This window comes from Balaenoptera ricei, chromosome 6 (genome assembly GCF_028023285.1).
Source record: "Balaenoptera ricei isolate mBalRic1 chromosome 6, mBalRic1.hap2, whole genome shotgun sequence".
Lineage (NCBI taxonomy): Eukaryota > Metazoa > Chordata > Mammalia > Artiodactyla > Balaenopteridae > Balaenoptera > Balaenoptera ricei.
Genome location: NC_082644.1, coordinates 90,850,671 through 90,863,827, shown reverse-complemented (window position 1 = coordinate 90,863,827; position 13,157 = coordinate 90,850,671). Strand labels below are relative to the sequence as shown.

At 52.9% G+C, this 13,157-nt stretch overlaps 1 protein-coding gene and 1 long non-coding RNA gene across 5 annotated transcripts in view; one reads left to right on the top strand and one right to left on the bottom strand.

The window, feature by feature from the left end:
• The window catches only part of NR4A3 (nuclear receptor subfamily 4 group A member 3), a 33,273-nt gene extending 28,449 nt beyond the window's left edge, over positions 1–4,824 (bottom strand). The window contains exons 1-2 of the mRNA XM_059925168.1: positions 4,651–4,824; positions 1,412–2,376 (exon numbers count right to left, since the gene is read on the bottom strand). Of these exons, the coding sequence (XP_059781151.1) occupies positions 1,412–2,374 (963 nt within the window). The 5' untranslated portion in view covers positions 2,375–2,376; positions 4,651–4,824. The remainder of the gene's footprint in view (positions 1–1,411; positions 2,377–4,650) is intronic.
• Positions 4,825–10,579: 5,755 nt separating this feature from the next.
• The window catches only part of LOC132367217 (uncharacterized), a 567,682-nt gene continuing 565,104 nt past the window's right edge, over positions 10,580–13,157 (top strand). For all 4 annotated transcript variants that reach the window (XR_009503727.1, XR_009503728.1, XR_009503729.1 and 1 more), the window contains exon 1: positions 10,580–10,663. This is a non-coding gene — a long non-coding RNA (uncharacterized LOC132367217). The remainder of the gene's footprint in view (positions 10,664–13,157) is intronic.

The window sequence follows — 13,157 nt, the reverse complement described above, 5'->3', positions numbered from 1 at the left end:
ATGTCTGTATTTTCATTTATAATGAACTATTCTTTTATGGCCCTTTAAAGCTTATAAAGTGCTTTCATAAATGTTTTCTCTCATTTAATACTCACAGCCTTTCTCTGAAATTTATTCACCTGATAGGGGAACTGAGGCCTGGAAGGAAGTGTCATGCCCAACATCATAAAATTGGTAGGTTGACAGGTCAAGGACTCCTATTTTAGTGTTCTGACTCCAATTCCAGCATGCTCCCAGATACATCCTATTGGCCTCCCAAATCCTCATTATCCAATCAGCATCCAGCTTCTCCTCTCCCTCCACCCTGCCCAACACTGAAGGCTAGGAAGTGATTATTGAGCATTCGGGGGTTTGCAAATGCCTGACATAAGAGCCAGGGGAGTGAGGAGTGGGGAGGGTGGCACAGAATTAAGTGTCTGAAGAATTCTGGGAGTCAGTAGCAAAAGTAGAGCTGCAAGAGAACAAGGCCTGTTCCCCCTGAGTGGTGAGAAGAGCACTGAACTCAAGAGTCAGGAGAAACCAGCTGGAACTGTCCCCATGTGCAACTAAATCACCTCTCTAGACTTCAGTATCCTCCTGGGCAAAATAAGGGGGAGGCTGAAGACCCTCCCACTATAAAATTCTCCTTTGGGTCTCTGAGATAATGAAGAGTGTCCCCACTCTGTGTGGTACACTCAGAAGTGGAGTGGAATGATGAGACCCCAGCTGCTATCTTCTACAGAGCAAGCTGCCCCAAACTGCATCCACCAGCTGCCCCTGTCTATTCTGCAGCTGCAGAGCTATGAAGAGGGCAGGCACGTTGAGGTCATGCAAACATGAGTTTGCATCCTGCCTCCATCTCACTCTCTGAGTGTGTGTCCAGGGGCAGTTAACCTCCCTGAGCCTCCATTTCCTCATCTATGAAACAAGGATAATTAAACATTCAAGACGCAGTTAGTAAAAATAGCTAGTGGGTGACCAAAATTCAATGTCAGTTCTGTTTGAGTCTAGAGTCCTAGCTCTTACTAGGAGGATTAAATGAGATACAAATACCCAGGGCCTGGCACACAGACTCTATTCCCTCAGATATACTGGATGGACAGAATAGGAACACAGTGAGGTGTTTGCATTTTGAGGTCACAGATCCCTTTGCGAATCTGCTGAAAGCTCTCTCCATAAAAATGAGCAGGAAGTAACGCCAAGTCAGGAAGTTCACAGCCCCCTCAAGCCCGTCTGGGCCTCCTGTAATGGACGTCAAGTTAAAAAACCCTGAGAAAGTGGGTGTGAGGGTGCTAGGAAAGGCTACTGAAATGCACAGTATAACCATTACACCTCTCAAACCGGGAAGGGCCCGCTTAGACGCTCACTCGAGCGGGTGTCTGAGGAAGCTGGCTGCGGAGGGGAGAGGGAGCCGGAAGAGGCGAGCGCTCACCTTGAAGAAGCCCTTGCAGCCCTCGCAAGTGCGCACACCGTAGTGCTGGCAGGCGGCGTTGTCCCCGCACACGGCGCACGTGCCCTCGCCCGACGCCGAGCTCCTGTTGGGCGGTGACGGCAGGCTGGGGCTCTCGCCCAGCAGGTTGGATGCGGTGGGGGAGGCCGTGAGGCCGAGTGGCGGGAAGGCCAGCGCGGCCGCCCTCTTGGCCAGCGGCAGCCCATACGGGTGGCCCTCGAGCGCGGCTGCCTGGCTGCCTGCGGCGGCGGCGGCGGCGGCGGCGGCTCCCAGCGGCAGGCTTAGCGCGGCGGCGGCCGTCGGGTCGTAGCCGAGGTGGTGGCCGCCTGCGGGGCTGGGCGCGGGCGGGTGCGGCGGCGAGGGCTTGAAGGGGAAGAGCGGGAAGCGCGCGCCTGCCACCGTGGGCACCGCCTTCATCGGCTGGTCGAGCAACGGGCCGGGTGCGATGCAGCCCTGTGCCGAGGACAGCGTGTCGTCCCACATCGCCCCCGCCTGCTGGGGGAAGCCCGGCGTGGTGGGGGTGGACGGCGGGGACTGCTTAAAGTACATGGAGGTGCTGGGCAGCACCTCGTCCTCCGGGCCGGAGGGGGGCGGAATGGATGGCTGCTGCTGGTGATGGTGGTGGTGGTGGTGGTCATGGTGGTGATGGTGGTAGCCGTGCGCGCGGCCCTCCTCCATCTTGATCAAAGGTCGGGTCCCCGACGGCTGCATTTGGTACAGGCAGGAGGGCTTGAGTTCGTAGTTGCTCGAGTAGCCCTCCATGAAGGTACTGAAGCTGGGCAGGGACGTGGTAGCCGTGGCCGTGATCTCGGTGCTGCCGAGGTCCATGGTCAGCTTGGAGTAGTCAGGATTCATGATCTCCGTGGTGTATTCCGAGCCATATGTCTGTGCTGCATAACTGGAACCTGGCGGTGAAGGGCTATACTGGGCTTGCACGCAGGGCATACCTGCAAGGGAGAGGAAAAAGGTCTCTCAGAAGCAAGTCGGCAGTCTTCCTAGCTAATAGGTAGCAATGGACTTGTCACTCTCTAATATGGGAAATAGAGAGGAAGTGACATTCTTTCCACCTTCTAGTAGCATAGACTTAGAGTCCTTCCTTCCCTCCTTCCTTCCTTCCTTCCTTCCTTCCTCCCTCCCTCCCTTCCTTCCTCCCTTCCTTCCTTCCTTCTTCCCCTGGGAAGAAAGTTGAATCCCTGACAAACTGCCGAAGGGGCCACAGGTTGCCAAAACCCAGCCTCCTGAGGACTTCTGTGCCCACCTTCCCTCCCTTGCCCTGTCCTCCACTGTATCTGTGAATTTTGATGTCTTCCCTCATAAGTCGTGTTTTTAAAAGTGGTTTTGAGCCCTAGAGATTAAATGAAGTGACCTCAGCCACAAATTGGGAGGACAAGAAGAAATCCAGTGAAGGCCGTGTTGGTTTCTTTTGGGTGAAAGAGACCACTGGTCCCCCAAGTCACACACTTTGATTTGTAAACCTATGAGTTAGTAAAAGAAAAAAAAAAAAAAAAAAAAGGTGTCCTACATGGGACTTACTGGCCCAGTGACATTCTAACATTTTATGAGTGCCAACTGAGGCTACCCACACACATTGTGGTTGCTTTCTCCCACCCTCTCCCTACTCCTCCAAGCAGGGCTAGCAGCCTGCTCAAACTGGACCCCTGTTGATGATTTCAGCCAGCTAGGTGGTGAGGTAGGAACGTAGGCCCAGGAAATGGACTCGGGGGAGTTTGTACCATCTGCAAAGAAAAAGATCAGCAGCTGCAACAAAACACCCACCAAACCTGCTCTCTGCCATATATGCTATATATGTGTGTGTGTGTGTGTGTGTGTGTGTGTGTGTGTGTGTGTATTTCTCCCCCATTCTAAGAAATAAAATATATCAGTGGCTGCTTTATAACAATAGTTTACAGTCATCCTAATAGGTTAGTTATCTACATATTTTCTTATGACAGAAGAATTAGCACCCCTAGAAAAGAAAGCAGTTTCTTAATAGGTTTAGTTTCTTTCAGCCCCCAAAGCAATGATATCTGGAGTGCTTACTATTGTTCAGAGAGGTTGAACTGGATGAGAAAGCCCTGAGAAATATTGGATCTAGTGGATAATTTATCTAATTATTTCCCTTTCTTTATGGCTAAATATAAATAGTAAACTGGGCAGTTTCTGGTGGTTGGTTTTTCTGAGCCAAAGGAAAACCACGTGCTTAACGTGTCTTTGGAGTCTATGGGGTAAAAGTTGTGACTAACAGAAAAGTGAATACTTCACATTTCCTTTGACATCTTTCTCTTACCCACATTTCCAAATCTGATTGAGTCATACATGTATGGGATGAAATCTTGTAAAAAGGTGTTGAGGGCCTGGTGGAAGAAGCAGTGATGAGGAGAGGCCAGTTCAAGCCTTTATTTCCCGAGTGCCCTACAAACACTCATTAGTTTGAAGTTAAAAGAGCACTTATCCTGCTGTCCAGTTGTTGGGGTGAAATGAAAGGCTAGTCATTTAAAAGAAAGAACACTGCTTGATGTTTCATTTGTTCTCCTCCCTTGGATTTCTCCATGAGTCTTTTCTATCATTCTTCTTTGCCAATCCCTACCTATTGCTCTTCTTTGTGTCTTTCTGAGGTTTCCAGATAGAAGATGAGCTTGCTGGGACTGAGTTCTATTTATCTGCATCTCTTTGGCCAGGCACCTGGTATCCCTTTACCAAATGCATAAAGAGGTATTACAAGCCAAACCTGCAATCCTTTCTTTTGCCCAAATCAAATTTACTCCTTGGTTTTCAGCTCAAATGCTTTCTCTCTTTCCCTTTGAGCTTCAATAATCCAAATGTCTGCACCCAAATGATTTGCGTTTTATACAAACAAAAATGATTTGCATTGTTCGAAATGATCCCATAACTTAAATGCATTAGCATTAAAAGTAGAGCAAATATGAAGACATTAAAATGTATAAAAGATCGAAATCTGTTGGTGTATTTGCATTTTTCTCAGGAAAAATATCTTTGAGCAATACGATTAATTTAATCTGGCTGCTCCACTAGGTAGCAACAGGGTGTGGTATCCAGAGGAGATTCGTGCAAGGAAGCCACCTGTGCCGTGAAATTCTCGGCCAGCAGTCACTCGCTGTCCTGGCGCTGGGCAAGTCGACCAGCCTGCTTGCTGGGTATGTGGCTCCCCCACCCACATATCCCAGCCCGGGAGGAATAAGGGGTCGTGCCTTCAGACCTACCTGGAGGATATCTTGCGCGCTGAATGGTGGGGCTGGGGGTCTCTCCAGCGGAGGCTGAGAGTGGAGGAGGCGAGGACGTCCGGCAGGGCGAAGCGGCGGAGGTGCTGCCCGGCTCCGCTGAGGGTCCAGTCTCAGGGCTGGGGCTTGCCGGGCTGCGCTCTTCCGCAGTGGGCTCTGCGGGCACCAGGAGAGAGGACAAAGGTCACAGTGAGACCACGCTGGGTCACCGCGGCCTGGACTGGGCGTACGGCGGTGAGGGTTGAAGAGATCTCTAGAAATGCATTAATTACAAAAGAATTAGAAGGGTAAGAAAGCGGTGCTTAAGGTGACCGGAGTCCCCGGGCAGCAAGCATCACAGCGCCTTGGGGGAGCCGAGGAAAGGCTGTCCGCACTCACCGCGGTTTTGTGGTTGCCGAACCGAGGCTAAAAAAACGCGCAGCCAGTCGTCGCCCAGAAATTAATCTATCTGCCCCCACAATTGGTTCCAAGCTAACGATGTCATGAAAACCGAAGAATGGAGAACACTTGAGGAAGGAGTTCCGCCCGAATCGGAGTCTGTGAGTGTGCACGAGCGGAAAATATTTTCCAACTTCACCCGCCCCCACCCCTCAAATACAAATTTTACACGTTGCATAGGAAAGGCACAGGGTCCGGAACGAATGCATGAATGCCCCGAGGAATTAAGAAAGTCTGCGCCTTTCATTCTAAATGCTAATGGAGCTTCGCCTCTATTAGCCGCGAGTTTCGGGGGCCAGGGGTCAAGCAAACAAAAGGACACAGTGGAAATAGGCCGGCGCTGGAAACGAGGCACAAGGCGGTTGGCGTTTGCGGCTGGTGGTGAGAGGGGAGGGAGGCCCCCTGCGCCCAGCGGGCGGTATCCCAGAGGGTGGGCGACTTCGAGGCTCGGGGCCATCCGGCGACCCGGAGGGGGGCACATTCCGGAGGGCGCCGAGAGCGGCTCTGGGGCGAGCGTCTCTGCGCAAAGCCTTAGCGAAACTTTGTAGCTAGAAGCGCATTTCGGCAGGCCTCGGGTAAGGATCCCACGGCCCCAAACTCCGGCCTATAGCGCCCCCTTTGCCCGGACCCACTCGCAGCTTAAGGGATGGGAACGGGGACTCGGAAAAAAAAAAACCCAAACTACCAAAATTCCAAAAACCTCGGGGGTGCGCGGGCCGCGGGTGTCGGATAAGTTTCGTCTCCCGCCGCCCCTGCTCCCCGGGCTTGCCTGAAAGGAAAGAGGGTATCGGAGCCCCCAGATCCGGGGAGCCCTCGACGGCCAGGAAATGGGGGATTTCCTTGCCATCCCCAACCCCAGCCCCAGCTGATACTACAGAAAGCCTGCGCTCGCCCTAGCGCAGGCAAGGGCGGATCTTCCCACGGCTGTAGCTTGCGCTTCCCGTCACTCCCGCATCTTCAGTGGGAGTCTCTGGCAACCTCCCACCACCATCTCCAGGTGCCCGCATTCCCGCCCTTCTCCGCGGCCTTTCAAGCGGAGTCTTTCTCCAAGGATAGGCCTCTGACTGGGGTGGTCGAGGGTAGCGTCTCCCCAAGGAAGGGGCTCCTCTCGAGCGCCCGGCGTTCGCGGGGAAGAGCCACACCGCACTTCCTACAGCCGAGCCGAGCGCCCCTCGGCTCTCTCCCCCCACCCTTACCCCCCCGCCCCGAAAAGACCGGTTACCTAGGCGAAGCCTCAGCGCCTGGAAACACGTTGCTCCGCTCCCGCTCGCGGCCGCCGTGGCCGGGAGCACGGAGCCTCGGGGTTGTAAATTAGGAAGAAATAACTACCTCTGTCAAAGCCCCTTTCTTTCTCGTGGGCCGACGAAAGGAACACCCCCGTGTTCCCCTCCCCGTGGTGAAGTGTGTGAAGGAAACCGTGAAACGCACCATTGTGACCGGGGCTCCTCCACGGAGTTTCCAACCCTGGGGAGCGGGGGCGGAGGTTGGGCGGGGGCAGGAGGAGTGGAGAAGAGACCGACAGAAAGGGAAAGACAGAGATTCTCAGAAAGACAGAGGGAGAGGAGACAAACCGCGGGGGAGAATTTCTGCGAGCGCACGGTCCCAGGGAAGCGGGGGTGGGGGTGGGGGGTTGGGGGGTTCGGGAGGAGGGAGCGGGTGTGGAGGCTGCTGTGGCCTAAGGGGTCTTTGATATTCACATTACGAGCGTCTTGCTCGGATAAGAGAACTCGAATAAACTCAAACTTCATTCATTGTGCTCAGCAGCCGCGTTAGCCAGCTGTTCCTTTCCCCAGCTCAGTTCTATAAAATATTTCTCCGTCGTGGGAAAAGAAGATTCAGGATTGGATTCGCGATGAAATGACTGAAGGGCGCCCTGTACCTCTCTCCTGGCACCCTAGGGCTCTGGGATAATAGCCCGAGATTTCTGATTACCCTACTCCTTGCAGCTCTTCCCTCTGGAGAATCCGTGGGCATAATAAATGAATGACAATCTCCAAGAACGGTCTTTGGAATGAAGGGACAAATGCTTTCTCCCTCACGACTGACCCAAGCTTCCAACAGGTTCTAGAGGTGCCTTTGGAAGTCAGCCTCCGCAGGCTGCGCCCGCTTGACCGCTCTCCTCTCACCACCGAGAACTTTCATTTCTATGAAGAGTAAAACACTACGAGCAACTTCTCCAAAAGCGCGAGTTCTGTCAGTTAAGAGTAAAACACGCCTCTCGCATACCGACTCAAGGCCCGGAGGAGAGGGACACCGTTCCCACGCGTGTCGGGGCACTGGGGTCGGCAATTACACCCGATTACCTCCGAAGGGAAAAGTGTAAACGGGCAAGTCGGCGACTCCAGGCAGACGTGCCTGGTGGAGCCCCAGGCTCATTTCAATACAATAAGCCACATTCCTACAATTACGCCCTCTTTCCTGAGATCCTCGGAGCGCCGCTGCAAACTCCGGCCGCTGCTGACCAGGCCCCTTCCCTCCCAAGCTTCCTCCCAGTCAACCATCTCGGAGTCACCATTAGGCATATTAACTTGGACCCACCGGAGCCCCTATTTTCAATCCTAGTTAAAAGGCAGGAAAATTACTGCCGTTCATCACCGGAGCTGCAACTCCCTGCCGCTGCCGCCGCCGCCGCCTAGAGCATCATTACCATGACAACTAGAGCCGAAATACCCTGAATTACATCGCTGGAGCTGCTACTGCACAAATCCCGGTCCTCCTCTTTGTTAGAGGCTTTTCGCCTCTTTGGGTAGGGAGAGGAATCCCACAAGCTCCAGAGATCCCCGCAGGCCCGCTACGGGGGAAAAGTTTCAGATCAGAACCCGCCGGCGACTCCGCGAGCAAAGCCGGAGCGAGGAGGCGAGGGGGGAAAACCCCACACTCAAAGTTGTCAATTTCAGAAGCTAAGCTTCCCAGCGCGCCAACTTTTTAGCAAGTCCCCCTATTAACTGAGCGAATCTCATACGTACTTGTGTGCTGTGGCGGTTCCGTCTTTAGAGCGAGTTTCTAGAAAGCTGCCCCGAAATCTGCACTGGGGGCGGCGGGGGGGGCGGGAGTCACAGTTGCTGTCCCGGAAGGGCTGCGGTGTAGAAGTCCAGCGGCTCCCAGAGGCAGTGAGCTGCTGGCAGGGGATGCTGCGATCCCGACTCATGGGAGAGCGCCGCCGAGGGGTTCCGCGGGCGTCCTGGCTCGGGCCGCGAACAGGGGGTAGGATGCCGCTTCTGTTCCCACCTCCACAGCCACCGCCGGCGCTGTCAGCGTTGCAAAGTGAGACCGGGAGGGGCGTCCGCCTGCCGCGCAGCGCTGCACCCGCGAGGGCGCAGGGCGAGAGGGGTGTGAGCGCGCGGGAGAGAGTGGAGTGTGTGTGAGGAGCGTGTGTGCGCGCGTGTGTCTGTGTGTGCGAGTGAGGGAGCGGGTGTGAGCTTGTCTGTGTGTGGGGAGCGGAGGAGGAGCAGGAGCTGGAGGGGTGGGGGGCGGGAGGCAGGAGACTCCGCTCTCCCGGCTGCGCGTTCGCTCTCTCTCTCGGCACGTCATTTATGCCACAGGAGCCCTAGCGGCCTCTCCATAGAGTGCCTGGAATGCGAGACGTCAATGTGACGCCATGGGACGCTACGTCACCCTCCTCCTCCCTCCCCTGGCCCAGCCGGTTCCGCGTGTGCGAGGGAGGGGGTGTGTGTGCATGTGTGCGCGCGCGCGTTCCCCGGCCATTTGCAGGGCAGCGCAATGGAAACTGTGCCGCGCGGCCAGTCCCGGCCCGGGGGCCTTTCGGACTCGCGCTGCCAACCCGTTTGCAACCGCGCTGCTTGCCCGGGCGCTATTCTGTAAGAGGGTGCAGCGGCCCGCCCGCGGGTCAGGCGGGACCGCCCAGCTGTCAGACTCGGGTGGAGTAGAGTTGGAGGAGTGCTACTGGCGCGCCTCCGAGGCTGCCCCGAGGCAGGGAGCCAGGGCGAGGGGGTAAGAGAGAGGACAGCTCTTCCGAAAGGGAAGGCTCAGCCAGCCAGCTTCTCCGAGTGACCTGGCAGCGGGTGCAGGAGTCAGGCACCAGTCCGAAGACTCCCAGAGGTGCAGCTGCTCTTTCCCCAAGCAACAGTTCTAAAGCTTGTTTACGTCTTTCTGGCTCCCTGCGCCTAGGCTAATCTCTCTCCTCCTCCCATCATTTGCTGGGTGCGTGTTTCGCACAGGGATACCGATGGCTCTGGAAGATAAGGTTTTATTTCTTTACACTTAAAGTGTGGGTTTCCTAACGGGACTTTATAACCCAACTAAGTGCACATCCGTCATCCGCGCGCGCTGCAGCCGAAACTACTTATTGTGTGTAAAACAAACACACACGTGTTGAACAGCTGAGCGGGTCTGACTTGCAAATCACCCCCTCCCATCAGAAATGTAACTCTCAGTTCGCACTTTCACTTTTTGATGGTTGTAGACGGGCCTCCCCTCCCACCTCCCAAATTAAACATTTCGAAATCAATCAACAGGATTTATTAGTCAGTCCCTCGCTACGGGATTTGCTCTGGTCTCCTGGGACACATTTGTTATGAAATGGTGAGCTGAAAGCCTGGGTGATTCTGTTAGGGAGAGCAATTTCTTCCTGGAAGTGATGAATTTAAGTGTGAATTTCTTGCTGAAAACACAAAAAATTTTTATCAGAATTAAAGTCTCCTAGTTCCAAAGGTTGCAGCTGGGTGAAAACAACCTCTTTTAAAAATGATTTTTTGAGGAGGAGAAAGTATTTGAGTGAAACAATGCAGACAGACATGGTCCCCATGTGGTCCGCTTGAATCAGACGTGACATTTATGTCTTTGACCTGTCACAATCTTTGCGTGTGTGTGTGTGGGGCGGAGCACACAATTCAGAATCGAAGGTTCGAGCTACCACAAGAAACTTGGAAACAAAACTAGAATTATACATATGCTATGGGTGTATTTCTTCGCCTCCACTTCCACTTCCACTTCAGATAGGGTGGTGTGGAGAAGACCTGGAAGGGTACTACGAAAGTTGACCTAGCGGACAGGGACAGAGCCTCTGCACTGCCACGGGTTCCAATCCAGTCTCACAAGGAAGGAGGGCGCTGCTACATTGCATCCATTCAAAGGCGGGCGGGTGGGGGTAGCAGGACCTGGAGCCGCGCGGCGCTGACGCACGCGAGGCGCGTGATTGACGCAGGCAATGTTACTAAATTCGGCGGTTGGCCGGGCCCCGCCGCCGCCGCCGCTGCCGCCGCGCGCGCGCGGCAGATAGCGGAGTAGGTTCCCCTCGGTCACCCCCGCCCCTTCTCCATTCAGAGCAGCTCTCGGCCGGGCGGGGCGGGGCGGGGCGGGGCCGGGTGCGCGCGGGGCGGGGCGGGGTGCGCGCGGCCGCGCCGGGATCCGGCCGCACCAAATATAGTCGGGCCTGGCTATTTTTAGCCGGGCCTAGGGCGCCAGCTCGCCGCGTGAGGGGGCGCCCAGACCCCGCGGGGAGTGCGGAGGGGGCGGGGGCGGAGTCGCCATCTTGGACTCGGCTCGACCCAGTCTGGTGACCGGCGACGCTGGGCCGGGTTCGGCGCAGGGGGTCGGGGTGAGTGGGTGTGAGCTGTGGGATAGAGTGGGACGCGCGGGCTGTGACTTGAGCGGAGGGCGAGTCAGGGCGCGGAGCCTGCCCTCAGGGGTGGCGCGGGGGAGGGCCCGGGACGCGCGGCCCATGGGGCGTGCGCGGGTGTGGGACGGCAATCCCCGCCAGCCGGCGGGCCCGGCCGTCCCGCCACCCCGCGGCCCGGCCAGCCCCGAGTCGCGTGGGGGCGGAGCCGCCCGCGGCCACCACTTCCTGAGAGCCGGGGATACCCCTCCCGGACGTCACGGAGGAGCCGAGGCGGCGGTGGCGGCCCGGGGCTCATCTTGCACTTGCATCATGGGTGCAGCAGCAGTTGCTCTGCTCCTTTGTGGCTTTTTCCCCTGTTGAGTAACTGCTTTGTTAAATGAAAATACCATGACGGGCCAGTGTGATCACCAGCTCCAGACCTCAAAGAAAGTGAAGCTGTCAGGCAAGAAGAGGGAGACTCCCCTAGCCGGCTGCGATGGTATCTGGTGGGTGGATGTGTATAGAAGCACTTGACAGTTTCCACGTATTACTTCTTGCCTAACTTTTCACCCCCAAGAAGGTTTAAAAATACTTTTATTTCCATGCTGTAAAAATTTCTTATCTTCTGCACCCCACCCATTCCCCCTTCAATTTGAAATCGCGTGCAGAACTGGAATCACTGAAAAGAACAGTTATTAGGTACAGATTTTAGGAAACAAGACATCTTTCAGTGAATTTGTTGAGTAAACTACATTTTTAAATGTTAATATGTAAAAGATCCTTGCCCACTGAAGGTACTTATAAAGCTTCTAGCTAAGTTTGTTGATATGAATTGGGTTTCCTCAGTGACCGTTTCAAACCGGTGGTCTTATTTATCTTAAATTAAAAAAAAAAATTCCATCCTTGTCTGAATATCTCCAGGTAAAGCAGTTCTCCCTTTGACTCTTGAGTGAATGTGACTTTCTGGACGTTTATGTTGGTTATATGCTTCCCTCGCCCCTTTTTCCCCTCCTCTGCCTTTTACGTCCTTTTCTTCCTGAGTATCGGGTCACCAATCTTTGTTCCTTGACTACTGTGAGGCTGAGGGCTGTTGTCTGATTGCACTGAACCAATCAGCTGGCTTAGTGCTCCGCTGGGTAGGAAGCTGGACTGACTGTTGGAGAGGTTCCAGTGGTCACTGATAAGTGGCAACATTTTTGCACTCAAATGGAAAGTCATGGAAGTAGAGACAAGGCTCTCTTACAAACTGGGACACCATCCTTTGCTTAAACCTAGGGCTGTAGTCATATGCAGTTCTTTAGGTGACCTCAAACCAAGTGAATCGTTCTCTTTTTCAAATTAATATCTATTGTTCTATACTGTTTCAAAAGTCTGATTTACTAAAAGTCAGGCATAATTTTCTGTAAGGCTTATGTAATATGACCATTTCAGTAATATAAAATACCTTTTTGATGACTTTTTTATTAAATGAAACAATACTTTATAATTAAATCTCTTCTTTTGGGAAATCAAATAGAATAAGACTATCTTAGTCTGTGAAATGTGGAAAACTTAACCTGGTTTGGTCCTTTTTCTAGAAGAGGGACATTCATGTGTGGCCTAGTTTACACCCAAAGCAAAGAAAGCAGTTAGTTTCTGCTTTCATGATACTTACGGCAGCCAATCTGTTAAAAATTCTTTCTATGAAGTAACTATTACAGATTCATTGGATAATTATCTTTCATTTTGTTTTGGTTTTGTAGGTGTAGTCTGTCTGCAAGAAAGAAAGTGCTCTTTCTCTTGGAAAATAAAATATGAAATTTTGGGGAAATTTATTGTGTATGATATAAAGCAGTTACTTTAACAAAATGGGATTTAGAATTGCTTTAAAGACTCTTCTGATTAATCACTGACATGTAAATCTTGTTGATTTTGCTAATATGTAAAGAATGATGATGAGTCTTGCTGATACAAAAATTGGGTGAGGAAAGGTGAAATGAAAATTCCAAGCCAGAAGTTGTTACCTAAGGTGAAGATAAGAGAGAAAATTAAAAGACTTGTGTGTAAGTCCATGTTTTCCTGAATCACTATAGAAGTTCTATACTACATTTAAGATATGTATATAAAATTTGGTAGCTTGGGCTGACATTGACTTATACACTTAAATTACTGGGCTCAGGAACATGGGACAATGGTAGTAGTTTTCTGTCTGATCTACCTGCATACCATCCCTTCCTTATCACTTCTATCATTGCCAGATTATTCTTCCTAAAATACGGCTTTTGTTATGTCACTCCTGGGCTCAAAAGTCTTCAGCAGCTGGATATGTCTCCAAAATAAAACCCCAAAGCCTCCACATCCTGGCCTCTTCATTTCCACAGAATTTTCCTATCCTAGTCAAACTGTTACCCTCACTTTTCTTCAGACATCCTTTTACTCTTCCACATTTGTTCATAGTTTTCCTTTTTATGGTGTTCCCTTCTTCTCTGCTTATTGAAATCTTACCCTTCCTCTA